This window comes from Amborella trichopoda, chromosome 6 (assembly GCF_054954075.1).
Source record: "Amborella trichopoda isolate Santa Cruz 75 chromosome 6, AtrichopodaSantaCruz75HAP2 v2.0, whole genome shotgun sequence".
Lineage (NCBI taxonomy): Eukaryota > Viridiplantae > Streptophyta > Magnoliopsida > Amborellales > Amborellaceae > Amborella > Amborella trichopoda.
Genome location: NC_142341.1, coordinates 30,098,259 through 30,112,055, shown reverse-complemented (window position 1 = coordinate 30,112,055; position 13,797 = coordinate 30,098,259). Strand labels below are relative to the sequence as shown.

Below are 13,797 nucleotides of genomic sequence, written 5' to 3'. Positions count from 1 at the left end.
TCAATGCCCGTGCACCAAAGAAGGACCCTCCACTGTAGCCCTATGATAGTGGCTGCAACGAGACACCAGACCATCGCCATTGTGCTTAGAACCTCGAAAATCCCTCGAGGACCAAATTTGGGCTCAATCGGACCCCTCTAGAAGGGTCTATGCTCATGCAGCCTTGCAGCTCATGAGTTTTACCGTAACGCGATGCGGCTTCACCAAACCAGTTCCGAAAATGGGGACTGCAACAACGTTTTCCTGTAGCAACTTCTCCAACCCAAGACGCCTTTCTCTGAAATCAGATAGATCTCAAATGTTGACATGTTCTAGATCTCTCCAACCCCATCATTTTGACCAAAGGCACTCACTGTGGTGTGACCTAGAACCCCCTTTGCTCTAAAGAGGAAAGCAGTCAGAGAAACCAAGAGAAAAAAAAGGGGTTCAACAAGCACTAGATTCGGTGAAGGATAGGTCAAAATCCAGGCCATGGATTAACATGAGGATGAGCTCAAAACAACCACCTCGCACAGAGGTACATTCTGGTATAACTCTTGCATTCGATCCCTTGTTCAATGGATGCAAGTCCACAGGTCGCCAAAGAAGCGAATTCAGTCGGTTGCCGGAATCCCTTTCCTCGGTAACTTTCTAAATTAGCCGAAGACACAAATATGTACTAAGTTGGCCCCAACTTGGTGTAAAACAATTGCTACAACCTCCTCTCTAACTTGCAAGCAGAGTCAGAAGTTGAAGCGACACAGCTCGGGGATGCATTGACAAACAAAGTTTACAAAATTAGCCGGACTTTCACCCCGGGAAGAAGGCCACCACAACATCATTAAAAGACATCACAATGCACGCAAACGAAAGAAGAATGAAGATATGTTGCTGAAAAAGCTGAACAGTGGCCACAAGTTGAAGGACCAGCTTCCAAGGTCTTCCCATGGCGGAGCAGCCTGCATGCAGGGACGATCTCATTATTGGGGCAAAAGATCATAGGGACATTTTGGTCCTTTACAGCAAAGTTTTGGATTTGTTTTCAATTTCTTTAATTGTAATTAAGCTTGGATTTTGAGCGTTCACCTCTATTTGGTGAATCCTCTATATAAGCAAGCTTAGCTCATTTGTAAAAGGGTGGAGAAAATCGCTCCAAAAGGTCCCATTTTTGGAAGCTCCAATACCCCAAAGGCTGGGAAGAATCGATGGTAGTTTATTCTAGTCTTATTATGTTAGCCCCTAGTCCATTCGGGAAAGGAGAGAAAAAGAGAGAAAATTTTCAGAAGGAGGGTACTCTTGAGTGCATGATCCCGCGGACATCTCGGTTGCGCAGGTTATCCCACCTCTCTTGAGCCGAGTCATTCCTTCTCTCTCTCTCTCTCTCTCCCTCTCTCATCTTCCTACTTCCACACGCGAGCTCGCGGAAGTGTGCTAACCCGCAGACCTCTGCACTTGACTTCTACCCACACGCCCCTTAGCAGCAAGCAAATCCTTCCGAAAGGGCATCTGGGGAGGAGGGACACCAGGATTTTATCTCGATAGCACAGAGAGAGTGAAAAGATAGAGATTGAGAACCTGTGGAGGGCTCCCGTCCAAACCGTACTGACGAACAGTCGGAGGGCTTCATAAGTGCTCTAAGAGGGCTAACCACCAGGGCGTGTCCTCGAACCCCCTAGTGGCATAAGAGCGATTTGCGCTCCAGTTCCAAAAATCTCTCTCACCGTCAGCCTCCAATCAGCAAGTAAGAGGGCCCACGCATCCACTGCGAGCAAGACCTCCACGGTTGTTCGAGAGATGGTTTCATTACCCCCACACGGAGTGAAACCAGGACCCCACCGACATCAACTGGTGACTCCACTGGGGACAGGTCACCTTATCATTGGCTTGAGCAGTCTCCTGGTACCAATCTCTGTTTCCCCTCCTTCCACTTTTTCCATGGGGATTTCTTATCCCTCCTTCCTTTAGGTTGGGAAGTTCTACATCCCCATATCCGCGGCCACTTTAGAGGACGCTAAACTGTTCTGTTCTCCCTCCCTCTCTTGCCCTCTTTGTTGTCATACTGGCCCAACTATGCCGACCTCCACTGGAAACGTTCAGGGCACGGACCCTTAGACACCTTGCCTCACCTCTTTGGGCGTTAAGGGGGAGCCCCTTAATGCTCGTTGCGCGGGAGACTTCATTGCCGCCCCGTCACTAAAACATTCTGTTGCTGACGGGCACTCCACCAGCCACAGATCCCACAGCTGCACTTGTGCCGCTACTCTCCCTCACTCAGCTGGTCTCGACAGTACTGCTGTCACCGCAGGTAGCCAGAAAGTGACCCAGCCGGCTTCATAAAGGGGCATCACTAACACTGGCGCCCTCACGCACATATAACCCCTTGATAATCACCATGTCAGCCTGCGCGGTTACTGCACCACGCACACCTATGTCTATAGATTCCCAGGAGGCCCAACCGCCATAATAATGGATTGGGGTAAGCGGCATCCTACCTAGGCCCCTCGAACCATTTCGGGTCACTCTCGGCCTGGACACGGTGTTGGTGGCTCTAATGCCACCCGCACCATGCATAACAGCTCCACGGCTCGGGGCAGCCAAAATGCTGACTTTCGACTGATACATGACCTTCAAGACAATCAGAAGTCTTCCAAGCAAACTCACATGCGTATGGGAGGCCCGATGGCCTCACCAGCTAAACAGGTAAGTATCCCCCCGTCAGCGCCTCGCCCTAGTCGCCTTAAAGAGAGGGATGGGCTACCCACCTTTGACTGCTCTTTCGTCGAGGATTCTAGGAGGATGCACGAGCCACCACAAGAATAGCAGGCAATTGCGACCATGCAGCAGAGTCCGAGCCTATCCCACAGGGCAAGGACTCGAAAAAAAACTGAAACAAGGACGTGTACCCTCTTGAAACCTGCATGCACTCGATTATCAGGGTTCACTCCAGAGGCACGTGAGCAGCATGGCCAAACAGACCTTAGGGGTGTCCCTCGCTAGCGGTAGTAGTCACACCCAGATGGGACCTATACAGTCTCAAAGCCCATCGTATTATGAAAAGGATGGATTATGAGATAGCCATCAACACCGGTCTAAACAACGGCAAGGGAATGTTTGACCCATTTGCTATGATCAAGTTCATATCGTCTCGGTATCGCAAGAAAGAAAGGCTTGGTTACCCAGAGCATTTGATCCCCCCACGGCCACCGTCTCCTTTTAACAAAGTATTGCATATAGCAAGATCGCAAGAACCTACTCCGTCCCCTCAACAACCTTCCCCTGACACTGGGATGAGGGAAGAGACTTAGAAGGGGCCCCTAGCAAAACTAGCACCCGGAGTTTCAAAGGCACACTCCTTCACGGAGGATGAGTCACCAATGGGCGATGAGGAAATAGAAGAAGCACTGGAGATTCTAGAAGCTGGCGGGTAGGCCACAGCGGACGATTTGGAGGAAATAAACCTGGGTACCGAAACCGATCCAAGACCCACCTTCATCTCCGCTGCTATGACACTCCAGGGAAAAGAAGAATATATTGAAGTCCTGAAAGCTAATCAGGACGTATTTGCCTGTCATTACGAGGAGATTCCTGGTCTTGACCCACGCATAGCAGTTCAATGGTTGGGAATCGACCCGTTATGCAGGCCAGTCAAACAAAGCCAAGGTGATTTATGCTCGACCTTGAAATCCAGGTCGAGGCGGAGGTGGACAAGCTTAGATTAGCACGCTTCATTCGGGAGGTGAAAAACCCGAAATGGTTGGTTAACATAGTTCCAATCAAAAAGAAAAATGGGCAGATCAGGGTCTGCATCGACTTCCGAGATTTCAACACGACATGCCCTAGATATGACTTCCCCCTCCCCTTCATGGAGTTACTGATCGATTCCACCACCAACTGTCGGGCCTTCTCCTTTATGGACAGCTATGACAGTAATAACCAAGTACGGATGTTCCCAGTGGATGAGTAATCCACAGCTTTTCGATACCAAAAGGTGTCTTCTACTACACGGTGATGCCCTTTAACCTTAAAAATGCAGGGGCCACTTACCAAAGGGTCATGACCACTGTCTTCAAGGACATGTTGCATGAGGAAGTCGAATGCTATGTAGACAACCTCGTGGTCAAATCGAATAGCAGGGGGAGCCATATAGAGAGCCTCGGAAGAGTCTTCGCTTCCACCAGCTCCAAATGAATCCCTTGAAATGCACCTTTGGTGTGGGATCAAGGAGATTCCTCAGGTTCATTGTCCGGTACAGAGGTCTGGAGATTGAGCCCGTCAAGATCAAAGTCATCCAAGAGATGTAACCGCCAAGAAATCTGAAGGATCTTAGGTCCCTCCAAGGTCAGTTGGCCTACATAAGGAGATTCATTTCTAACCGATCATGAAGGTGCCAGCACTTCTCTCATCTCTTGAAGAAAGTGGTCCCCTTTGAATGGGATGAGGCATGCTAAACGGCCTTTGACAACATCAAAAGCTATCTTCTCAACCCCTCAGTTCTCTCCCCACCCATCTCAGGGAGGCCTCAAATTTTATACGTGGCCGCACTTGATGAGTCACTTGGAGGCTTACTCGCTTAGAACAATGACGAGGGGAAGGAAACAACCTTGTATTATCTTAGTCGTAGGATGCAAGGAGCAGAGGTCAATTACTCACCAATAGAGAAGCCATATTTAGCTCTAATCTCCGCGGTACAGAAGCTATGCCATTACCTGCTCGCGCAACCGATTCGACTTGTCTCTTTGTCATGTCCCTGCCTGATGGGGCGAATAGCCAAATGGTCACTACTCCTCATTGAATTTGACATCACATTTGTGCCGCAAAGGGCCGTCAAAGGTCAGGCCATTGCGGAGTTCCTGACCACTCACCCGCTTCCGGCAGGCACCCCCACAATTGACGACCTACCGAATGAAGGGATTTTTTATGTGGAAAGCTTTTGCAGCTGGAGGATGTATTTCGATAGGGCCTTCCAGTCAGAGAAAGGTGGAGCAGGAGTGGTATTCCTCACTCCCCGAGTGGGATTAATCCGCTTATACTTCTCCCTCTCGGGGGTGGGATTGCATGACGAGGCAGAGTACCAGGCACTCATCATAGGCCTAGAATTCTCCTTTCACCTGCATGCGAAACACTTAGACATCCATGGTGATTCAGAGCTCGTAATTAGAAAACTCAAAGGGATATTGTCACACCCCAAGAATTTACAATACTGATATTCCTGAGATGTGGCAGTCAAAACATATATATACATATCTTTTTAGGACAAATTTACAATGGCAAATTTTTAAAAAGTAACAAAAGAAAGTTTAAGCACAACTACAATATCTTCCCAAAGTTGATCCTGACGAGCACTCAAATGAAACCGCGGTTATCCTAAAAAATATTTACCATAGTTTGATGAGTTTGACTACTCAGTAAGTGATCATCATAATCCTAAAAATAATCATGGTTGAAAGATATCAATATTTCCAAAATGGATATCTATTAACAGAAATGCATTAACAGTTTCACTTCAAAAAATCACAAAACTTATAAAATAAAGATCTTGGACGGAAATATCACTATTTATTAAAAACAGACTATTTTCAGAAAGACGATGGCACTTACACACAAATATTTGAGAGGGAGCTTCCGATAAAAAATTCGGCTAGAGGGAGGAGTTCACTGTGTTTCGACCACAGAGAAAAATCTCATAAGTTTACTAGGGTAGGAGTCCTCACCTATATGAATTTAAATTCTACTAATATATTATTTTATTCTTTTATTACATTACAGGTGTGAGCGTTAGCTTACGCTTTAAACGCCTAAAGCTCACATCCTTTAATGGACGTGGCAAGAGCAAGGAAGCAACAAAGCTTTTAAACGAAAAGCTTTGAAAAGTAGCGATGGTCCCTAAGGACCATCATGTTCAAACAAATCATCATGTACTAAAATTTTATTTTCTTCTTTTATTTATTTATTTATTTTTTTTTGAAAGTTTAAGATTGTTACATTATTCCCCCCTTAAAGAAATTTAGTCCTCTAAATTTGTGTACCTGATTATTGAAAAAGATTTTTAAATTTCCTAAGAATCTTAAACCTATTGCTCTGACACCATAATTGTCACACCCCAAGAATTTACAATACTGATATTCTTGAGATGTGGCAGTCAAAACATATATATACATCTCTTTTTAGGACAAATTTACAATGGCGAATTTTTAAAAAGTAACAAAAGAAAGTTTAAGCACAACTACAATATCTTCCCAAAGTTGATCCTGACGAGCACTCAAATGAAACCGCAGTTATCCTGAAAAATGTTTACCATAGTTTGATGAGTTTGGCTACTCAGTAAGTGATCATCATAATCCTAAAAATAATCATGGTTGAAAGATATCAATATTTCCAAAATGGATATCTATTAACAGAAATGTATTAACAGTTTCACTTCAAAAAATGCATAATTAAGTATAATCCGAATAATTGAAATGCATATAACATTTTAACGGCAGTGCATAATTCAAAGGATTTCACAAAATACCCTACTGGTGTCCCAAGTAAGTCACGTATATATCCCATCAGTGTCCTGATGGTCCACTTAATCCCTGCAGGTCCACTTATACCTCACCGGCGTACCGGATGAGTTCACTTAATCCCTACCGGCATCCTGGATAGGTCCACTTATACCTCATCGGCGAACTGGATGAGTCCACTTGCATACTTAAATTATTTCTAAATCTCTTTAAACATTCGAAAGCAACAAATATCATGTACTCAACATATCACTGAAATCATTAATATGAATTTCACTGAAACCATTAATAATTGTCACTTTCAATAATATTTCAAAAATAACCAATCAATTATTTTGGGCTCAAATTTAGAAAGGTAACAGTTTGTAAAGACATTCTAGCATAATTGCCAATTTAATATGTATAGAAAAACTCTTATAGAAATTCAAGAATACGGAATTATCACAATTTATGGGATATCAATTTACAAATAAACATTTCACAACAATGCTATAATCAATTGCAAAAATATCAATTTTTAAGTAACAAGGCAGTCATTTACACATGAAATTTACAATGTCTAAATATTAAAAAACAGTAGAAAGAAATCTTACAATTTTACTAACAGCAGAAATATCATATTTATTTCTAATACTTTTACAGCATTTAAAATTTCTAACATAGTTAAAATATTACAATTTTATTAAACAGATTATTTTTCAAAATAATGAGGTCACTTGCGCATAAAATTTATCGTGCCTAAAATTCATGATAATAAGCAGAAATAATTATTTCATTTCCTTTTCTAAAAGAACGGATTATTTTTCAAGATAATGAAATCACTTACACACAAAACTTATAAAATAAAGATCCTAAATGGAAATATCACTATTTATTAAAAACAGACTATTTTTCAGAAAAACGATGGCACTTACACACAAATATTTGAGAGGGAGCTTCCGATAAAAAATTCGGCTAGAGAGAGGAGTTCACTGTATTTCGACCAGAGAGAAAAATCTCATAAGTTTTCTAGGGTAAGAGTCCTCACCTATATGAATTTAAATTCTACTAATATATTATTTTATTCTTTTATTATATTACACGTGTGAGCGTTAGCTTACGCTTTAAACGCCTAAAGCCCACGTCCTTTAATGGATGTGGCAAGAGCAAGGAAGCAACAAAGCTTTTAAACGAAAAGCTTTGAAAAGTAGCGATGGTCCCTAAGGACCATCATGTTCAAACGATTCATCATGTATTAAAAGTTTATTTTCTTCTTTTTTTTTTTTTTTTTTTTTTTTTTTGAAAGTTTAGGATTGTTACAGATATACAACTTGAGAAGGTAGAGACTCAAACCTTATTTCAACATCGCTAAGTCTTTAATAGCCTAGCTTGACGAAGTGACTCTGGACCACGTGCCCTGGAGGCTTAACGCCCACCTAGGCAGACGCAGTTGCCAAGTTAGGGGCAACGATCTAGAAGGGCCCAAGGAGGAACTTCAGGCAAGAGAGTTGCCCAAATAACGCCACCCCATTTCCTTCGCAGCACGGGTTGGCGGCGCAAGGGCTCGTCCACCTCCCCTACTTCCTACACAAGGGGGGCAGGCGAAAGCAAAGAACGCCTAGCTGTGGACCATATGTGTGCGGAAAAAGAACAAGTGACTGACTGGCGCTCTCCCATAAGGGTGTATCTACTGCACAGTTGATTGGCTGACGACCCTAGTGAGCGGAACAAGTTCTGGAGGTTAGCCACACAATTTGTGTGCCAAGAACAATCTCCTACAATGACTTGCTGCTCAGGTGTATCAGGCACGACGAGGCAGAGTGTGTCCTCGCGGAAGTCCATTGGGGTGTGAGGAATGCACCAATCGGGCCACAAGCTCTACCACAAGATCATGTCAATAGGCTACTATTGGCCCACCATGAGTGCGGATTCGATTGCATTTGCAAAAAGCTGCCCAGTTTGCCTGATCCATGCCAATTTCGTTAACCAGCCACCTGAACCTTTCCACCCGATGGTGGCATCTTGGCCCTTTGCCCATTGGGGCATGGACATTGTAGGCCCTATCGATCCGCCCTACTCTTTGGAACATATTTTTATACTCGCAGCGACATATTAGTTTTCTAAGTGGGCTGAAGCAATACCCCTCAAGAAAGTCCCGTGCACCGCGGTGGCACCATATTATATATAAATTCGGTGTTCTGGACCAAATCACTTCTGATAAAGGTCCCGAATTTCACAGCAGCCAGATTAGCAAGTTAACCGAGAAATTCGGGTTCACATGGAAGTACTCGACCATGTATCCCCCAAGAGCCAATGACCTTGCTAAAGCATTCAACAAAATGTTATGCGACACCCTAAGGAAATCCGTCTCTATCATAAAAAAGAATTGACACGAGTAGCTCCCTGAAACCCTTTGGGCCTACCGCAGCACGACCCAGGGACCAGCACAGTCCACCCTCTACTCCCTAGTGTACGGAAGCGAGGTTGTTGTCCCCTTGGAAATTCAATTACCATCCCTAAGAGTGGCTCTCCACTATGAAATGAAGAGCGAGGAGCAGGCCACTCTCCGCTGTTAAGAGCTAAATGTGCTTGACGAGGGAAGGCATCGAGCACAGCAAAGCCTTGAGGCGCACAAAAGTCGTATGAAAGGGTCTTCGATCAATCCACCAGGAAGAGCCTTCTTCAACAACGAGCTAGTTTGGGCAATAAGAGGCTTATTGTTACCCATGGCGAAACGAAAGGAAAATTCGAGCCAAAATGGGACGGCCCATTTGTCGTACAGAAGGTTTTCCCCAACGGTGCGTACTTGTTAGTTAATGTCGAAGGAGTGGAAGCCATGCCTAAAATCAACGACAGATACTTAAAGAAATATTATCCATGAGTGGAGGTACTAGGCAAGCGATGTAAAGTGATGGTGTGCACGCCACTCATTCAGAACGCCCGGGCACGCCTCTGCACCACTGAACTTTGCAGGCAAGCGAACCCTGTTCCTTGCCTCACCCATATATGGGACCCCTTGCGATCTCCCCCTCCCAAAATAAATAAATGTTGTCTTGCAAAAATCAGCACTGACGCAATCCCCATGGGTTGGGATGAAAACCTGCAAGGGAATTCCAACCATCATCACACAGCAAGCAGCAATTGCTCCATGGGCAGAACGAGCATTCCATCTGCCATTCCTTGTCCCCATCATCCACAATGATAAGGATTGCACGGGCCCATGAAAAAAGGAGAGCAACATGCGATGACGCGAAACAAGGAAGGAGAATTAAGCGCAAAAGGGGATTCCATTTAATGAACAAAAAGAAGATTACATGTTTGTTATTACAATACAATTTGTAACACGAAAAAAATGTGTACATCTGTTCTAAAGTTGATCCCTTCCCTTCAAGGGACCAACCACCCTCCCAAGGTGGTGGTACCTTCAAGAGGTGGCATCCATCTCTGCAAGCAAGACTTGAAGAACATGAAGAGTGCCGCCTCCTTCAACTCATCCTCCAATGAGGATGACAGGCCCCCAGCGCCTCATACACGGCCGTAGGCTTCACACCAAGAGTCCCGCACAAACAAAGGATCCTCGGAGAAACAAGCTCGCCCTCTGTCATGGGTCCATCGTCACCTCCGCATGAGCAAATGTATTCATAAGGACGCCCAATGCCCACGTGCACCCTAAAGGTCGGTGTCAAGCAGTTAGCCCCTACAGCAAGCATTGCTCACTGACCAAGCTCTTCAAAGAAAACAAAGTCTCCACGCTGCCTAGACACAAAGGGCATCCAAAAGGGAACTTCGTCACAAAGGGGAAAAGATGCCCTCATTCTTTTAAGCCTAGCCCCCTTTTAAAGGGCTTAGGCTCATCAAAGCTTGCTGCTTCCTGAGATACTTGCCGTTCAGTTGCTCGACCACGTGTCACCAAAACTGCGCCTTGCTGACCGTGGCATTTAAACCTTCTCATGCCTCACCTACCAGGCGTTATTCACGAAGCATCACCGTCAAATCTCATGCCACCACACTACCAACCTGACGTTATCAACAGATCACTCGAGCAGATCTTGTGCCAAGGCCTTGCCGCCATGTGGCGTTCTCCACTTGACCTGTCCCAGCATCCAGGCACCTCGTCAGCCAAACGCGACCTCTACCCTCAGGCCATCTCTTCACTTCGCCCCCTTCGAGGCATGTCATCATTGCACCCATCGCGGGTGCCTCTTCATTCCACACCCCACGGGGGCTCGTCATTCCATCCCTCGCAGGTGCCATCTTCATTCCACACCCCTCATGGGTGCCATCTCTACACCGCCCGCAAGTGGCTCCTCATTCCAGCCCCAGTGGGTGCCTCTTCATTCCAGCCCCCTGCGAGAGCCATCTTCATTCCACCCCCCGCGGGTGCCTCTTCATTCCACCCTCCCACCCGCCCCCCCGCGGGTGCCTTCTTCACCACCCCTTGCAGGTGCCTCCATCACTCCACCTCCCCATGGGTACTTCCAATATCCCACCACCACGATCACCGTCTGATACCTCCCATGGACACCACCATCATCGACCCCGCGTGGACACAAACTGCCTAGGTCACCAAAAATCTACTCTTTGGGGCAACGCCCTACAAGGCGAAAATACGCCCTGCCTCTGTCCTCAACTGCTACAACCAACCCAGAGCAGGGCCATGCTATCATGACTCTCAAGACTCCTCCATCAATGTTCGCTATATTGGTGGCCTCTCTCTCCCCCTCAAGAAACAAAATAATTGCTAGGCACGATTGCAATCATTGCAAGTAAAAGAAAAAGAGCTTCAGGCAGACATAGCAAAAAAAAAAAGGGCTATGGGTAAAATCACCAAATAAAAAATAGGGGTATGGTGAAAACCCACAAAGGGCACCATGAGTAAAAATGACAAGCGGGCATGGCCACGAAGCCATGACTAAAAGTGTCCTAAAAAAAAAAAAAAAATTAATAAAAATCAAGGAATGGATAAAACTCGCAAAGGCCGCCATGAATAAAAGCATAAACTAAAGGGTGAACGTGACCTCGAAGTCATGGGTAAAAGCACCGTAACAAAGGATATGGTGAAAACCACACCATATCCCCACAGTCCTAGTGAAAACCCGTAATGGCTGCCTTGACCGAACCTCCTGCTTTCGGCCCTCGAGCCAAACCTTCTCATTCTGTCCCTAGTGCCCTCCCAAAATAATTCTGGCCCCTGAGCCTTCAAAAAATAAAAACTCCAGCCTCAGATACTTCAAAAAAAAAAAACTCTGGCCCCAAATCCTACAAAAAAAAAAAAACTCCCCAATGCCATAAAAAAAAAAACTCCGGTCCCTATGCCTTCCAAAGAAAAACGTCGGCCCCAAAGGCTTCTAAAAAAAAATCTCCGCCCTAATGCCTTTCAAAAAACATTTTCAGCCATAGCGCCTTCCAAAAAGAAAATCCGGCCCCTGAGCTTTCCAAAAAACAATCTTTAGCTCAAGATCCTTCCAAAATAAAAACTCCAACCCTTGAGCCTTCCAAAAAAAAGAAAACTCTAACCCCGGAGCCTTCCAAAATAACTCTGGCCCTAGAGCCTTCCAAAAAAACTCTGGCCCCAAATCCTCCAAAAAAAAACTCCGGCACCTGTGCCTTCAAAACAACTCCGTCCCCTGTGCCTCAAAATAAAAAAACTCTGGCCCATGTGCCTTAAAACAAATCCTGCCCAAGTGCCTCCCAAAAAAAACTCTGGCCCCTGTGTCTTCAAAAAAACCTGTAGCCCCAGTGCCTTCGTAAAAAAAACTCCAACCCAAGTGCATTCAAAAAAATCCTGGCCCCTGTGCCTCTAGAAAAAACTCCGGCCCCAGTGCCTCCAAAAAAAACTTCAGTCTCAGTGCCTTCAAAAGCTTTCGGCCCCAGTGTCACTTTTTCTTGCCTCGGGACTTAGTATCGCGTTCTTCTTTTTGGCACCGGAGCCTTAGTGCTCCGATGCCACCCTTTTATCCTAGGACTTAGTGTCGCCTTCTTATTTTTCGGCATCCAAGCCTTACCTTTTACCTTGAGCCTTAATGCTGCCTTCTTAATTTTTACACCGGAGCCTTTGTCCTACGGTGCCACCCTGTTGTTCTGGGCCTTAATGCCGCCTTCCTATTTTCGGCACTAGAGCCTTAGTGCTCCTTGCCACCCTTTTATCTCAGGCCTCAATGCTACCATCTTATTTTAGGCAACAGAGCCTTAGTGCTTTGGTGCCGCCCTTCTATCACGGACCTTAGTTCTGCCACAAAAAAAAAATCCTCTCCTCCTCTTCTCGTCCATCAAACTCAAGCATCCAAGATCAAGTTCCCTAAAATGGTACCGCCTCGAAGGCCAGCCTCCTTTCAGGTCTTGGTAATTTAGGAGACCCCAACTGGACCTGTAGGACTTAAGCCAAGAGGAACCCATTTTTCTCCTGACATTTATGTTTGGATCAGGATAAAGCTCACAGGAAGGGCCCTCGCCAACTAGAACGTCAAGAACCCCACGACCAGAATGGGATAAAGCTCACAAGAAGGGCCGCACTTGTTGGAAAACTGGTAGTCCGCGTTGAGAAGTCATAAGCCCACTGACGACAGAATATTAGTGTGATCTCCTAAAAAGGAAAAACATAATCTGACGGCACTCGGAGAAAGCCCCTCAACAAGGCACCGGACTACTGGAAACCACTTTGGTCCCCCCCCGATCAAGGGAAAAGCTCAGTAAGGTCCACCCCTCGAGGATTGCGTTGTGCTGGTGATCAAGAAAAAAAATATGATCGAGAGACAATAAACACGTCTTGGCAAGGATTCGTCAGTGGAGCTACGACGTTAAATTTTTCCGAATGTTACACTTCTCACTTCTCTTGAAGCGCAACATCCGGCGAGGCAAGTTATTGTACGTCATTTTTTACGTACCTCCATGAACCCATGCAAATAAGGGGAGAGTCGACGACAGTCTGGTCTCGCGGGTTTAAAAAACACCTGCAAGCAAGGATTGTGCTGAAAAATAATGTCTCAAGCCTAGTGACATGGGTGCGGTGCCCTTGCACCAAAGAAGGACCCTCCACTGTAGCATTGTGATAGTGGCTGCAACATGGCACCAGGCCATCGCCATTGTGCTCAGAATGTCGAAAAACTTTCAAGGACAAAATTTGAGTTCAATCAGACCCCTCTAAAAGGGTTAATGCTCATGTGGCCTCGCAACTTATGGGTTTCACCATAGCGTGATGCGGCTTCACCAAACCAGTCCCTAAAATGGGGACCACAATATCTTTTTTCGACAGCAACTTCTCCAACCCACGTTGCCTTTCTCTGAAATTAGATAGAGCTCAAATGCTAACATGATCTAGATCTCGCCAGCCCCGTCA

General features: G+C 45.6%; 1 protein-coding gene across 1 annotated transcript; it reads left to right on the top strand.

The window, feature by feature from the left end:
• Positions 1–4,601: 4,601 nt before the first annotated feature.
• Positions 4,602–13,012, top strand: LOC148781691 (uncharacterized). Its single transcript, XM_088870881.1, has 2 exons — positions 4,602–5,129; positions 12,887–13,012. The coding sequence occupies exons 1-2, from the start codon at positions 4,602–4,604 to the stop codon at positions 13,010–13,012; spliced, it is 654 nt and encodes a 217-aa protein (XP_088727007.1).
• Positions 13,013–13,797: the final 785 nt, after the last annotated feature.

What these genes read in the sequence shown, in the direction of transcription:
- LOC148781691 (XM_088870881.1), top strand. Translation starts at nt 4,602, where the DNA reads ATGCAAGGAGCAGAGGTCAATTACTCACCAATAGAGAAGCCATATTTA. An exon ending in TCCATGGTGATTCAGAGCTC is followed by an intron (nt 5,130 to 12,886) that starts GTAATTAGAAAA and finishes TGTTTGGATCAG; the next exon opens with GATAAAGCTCACAGGAAGGG.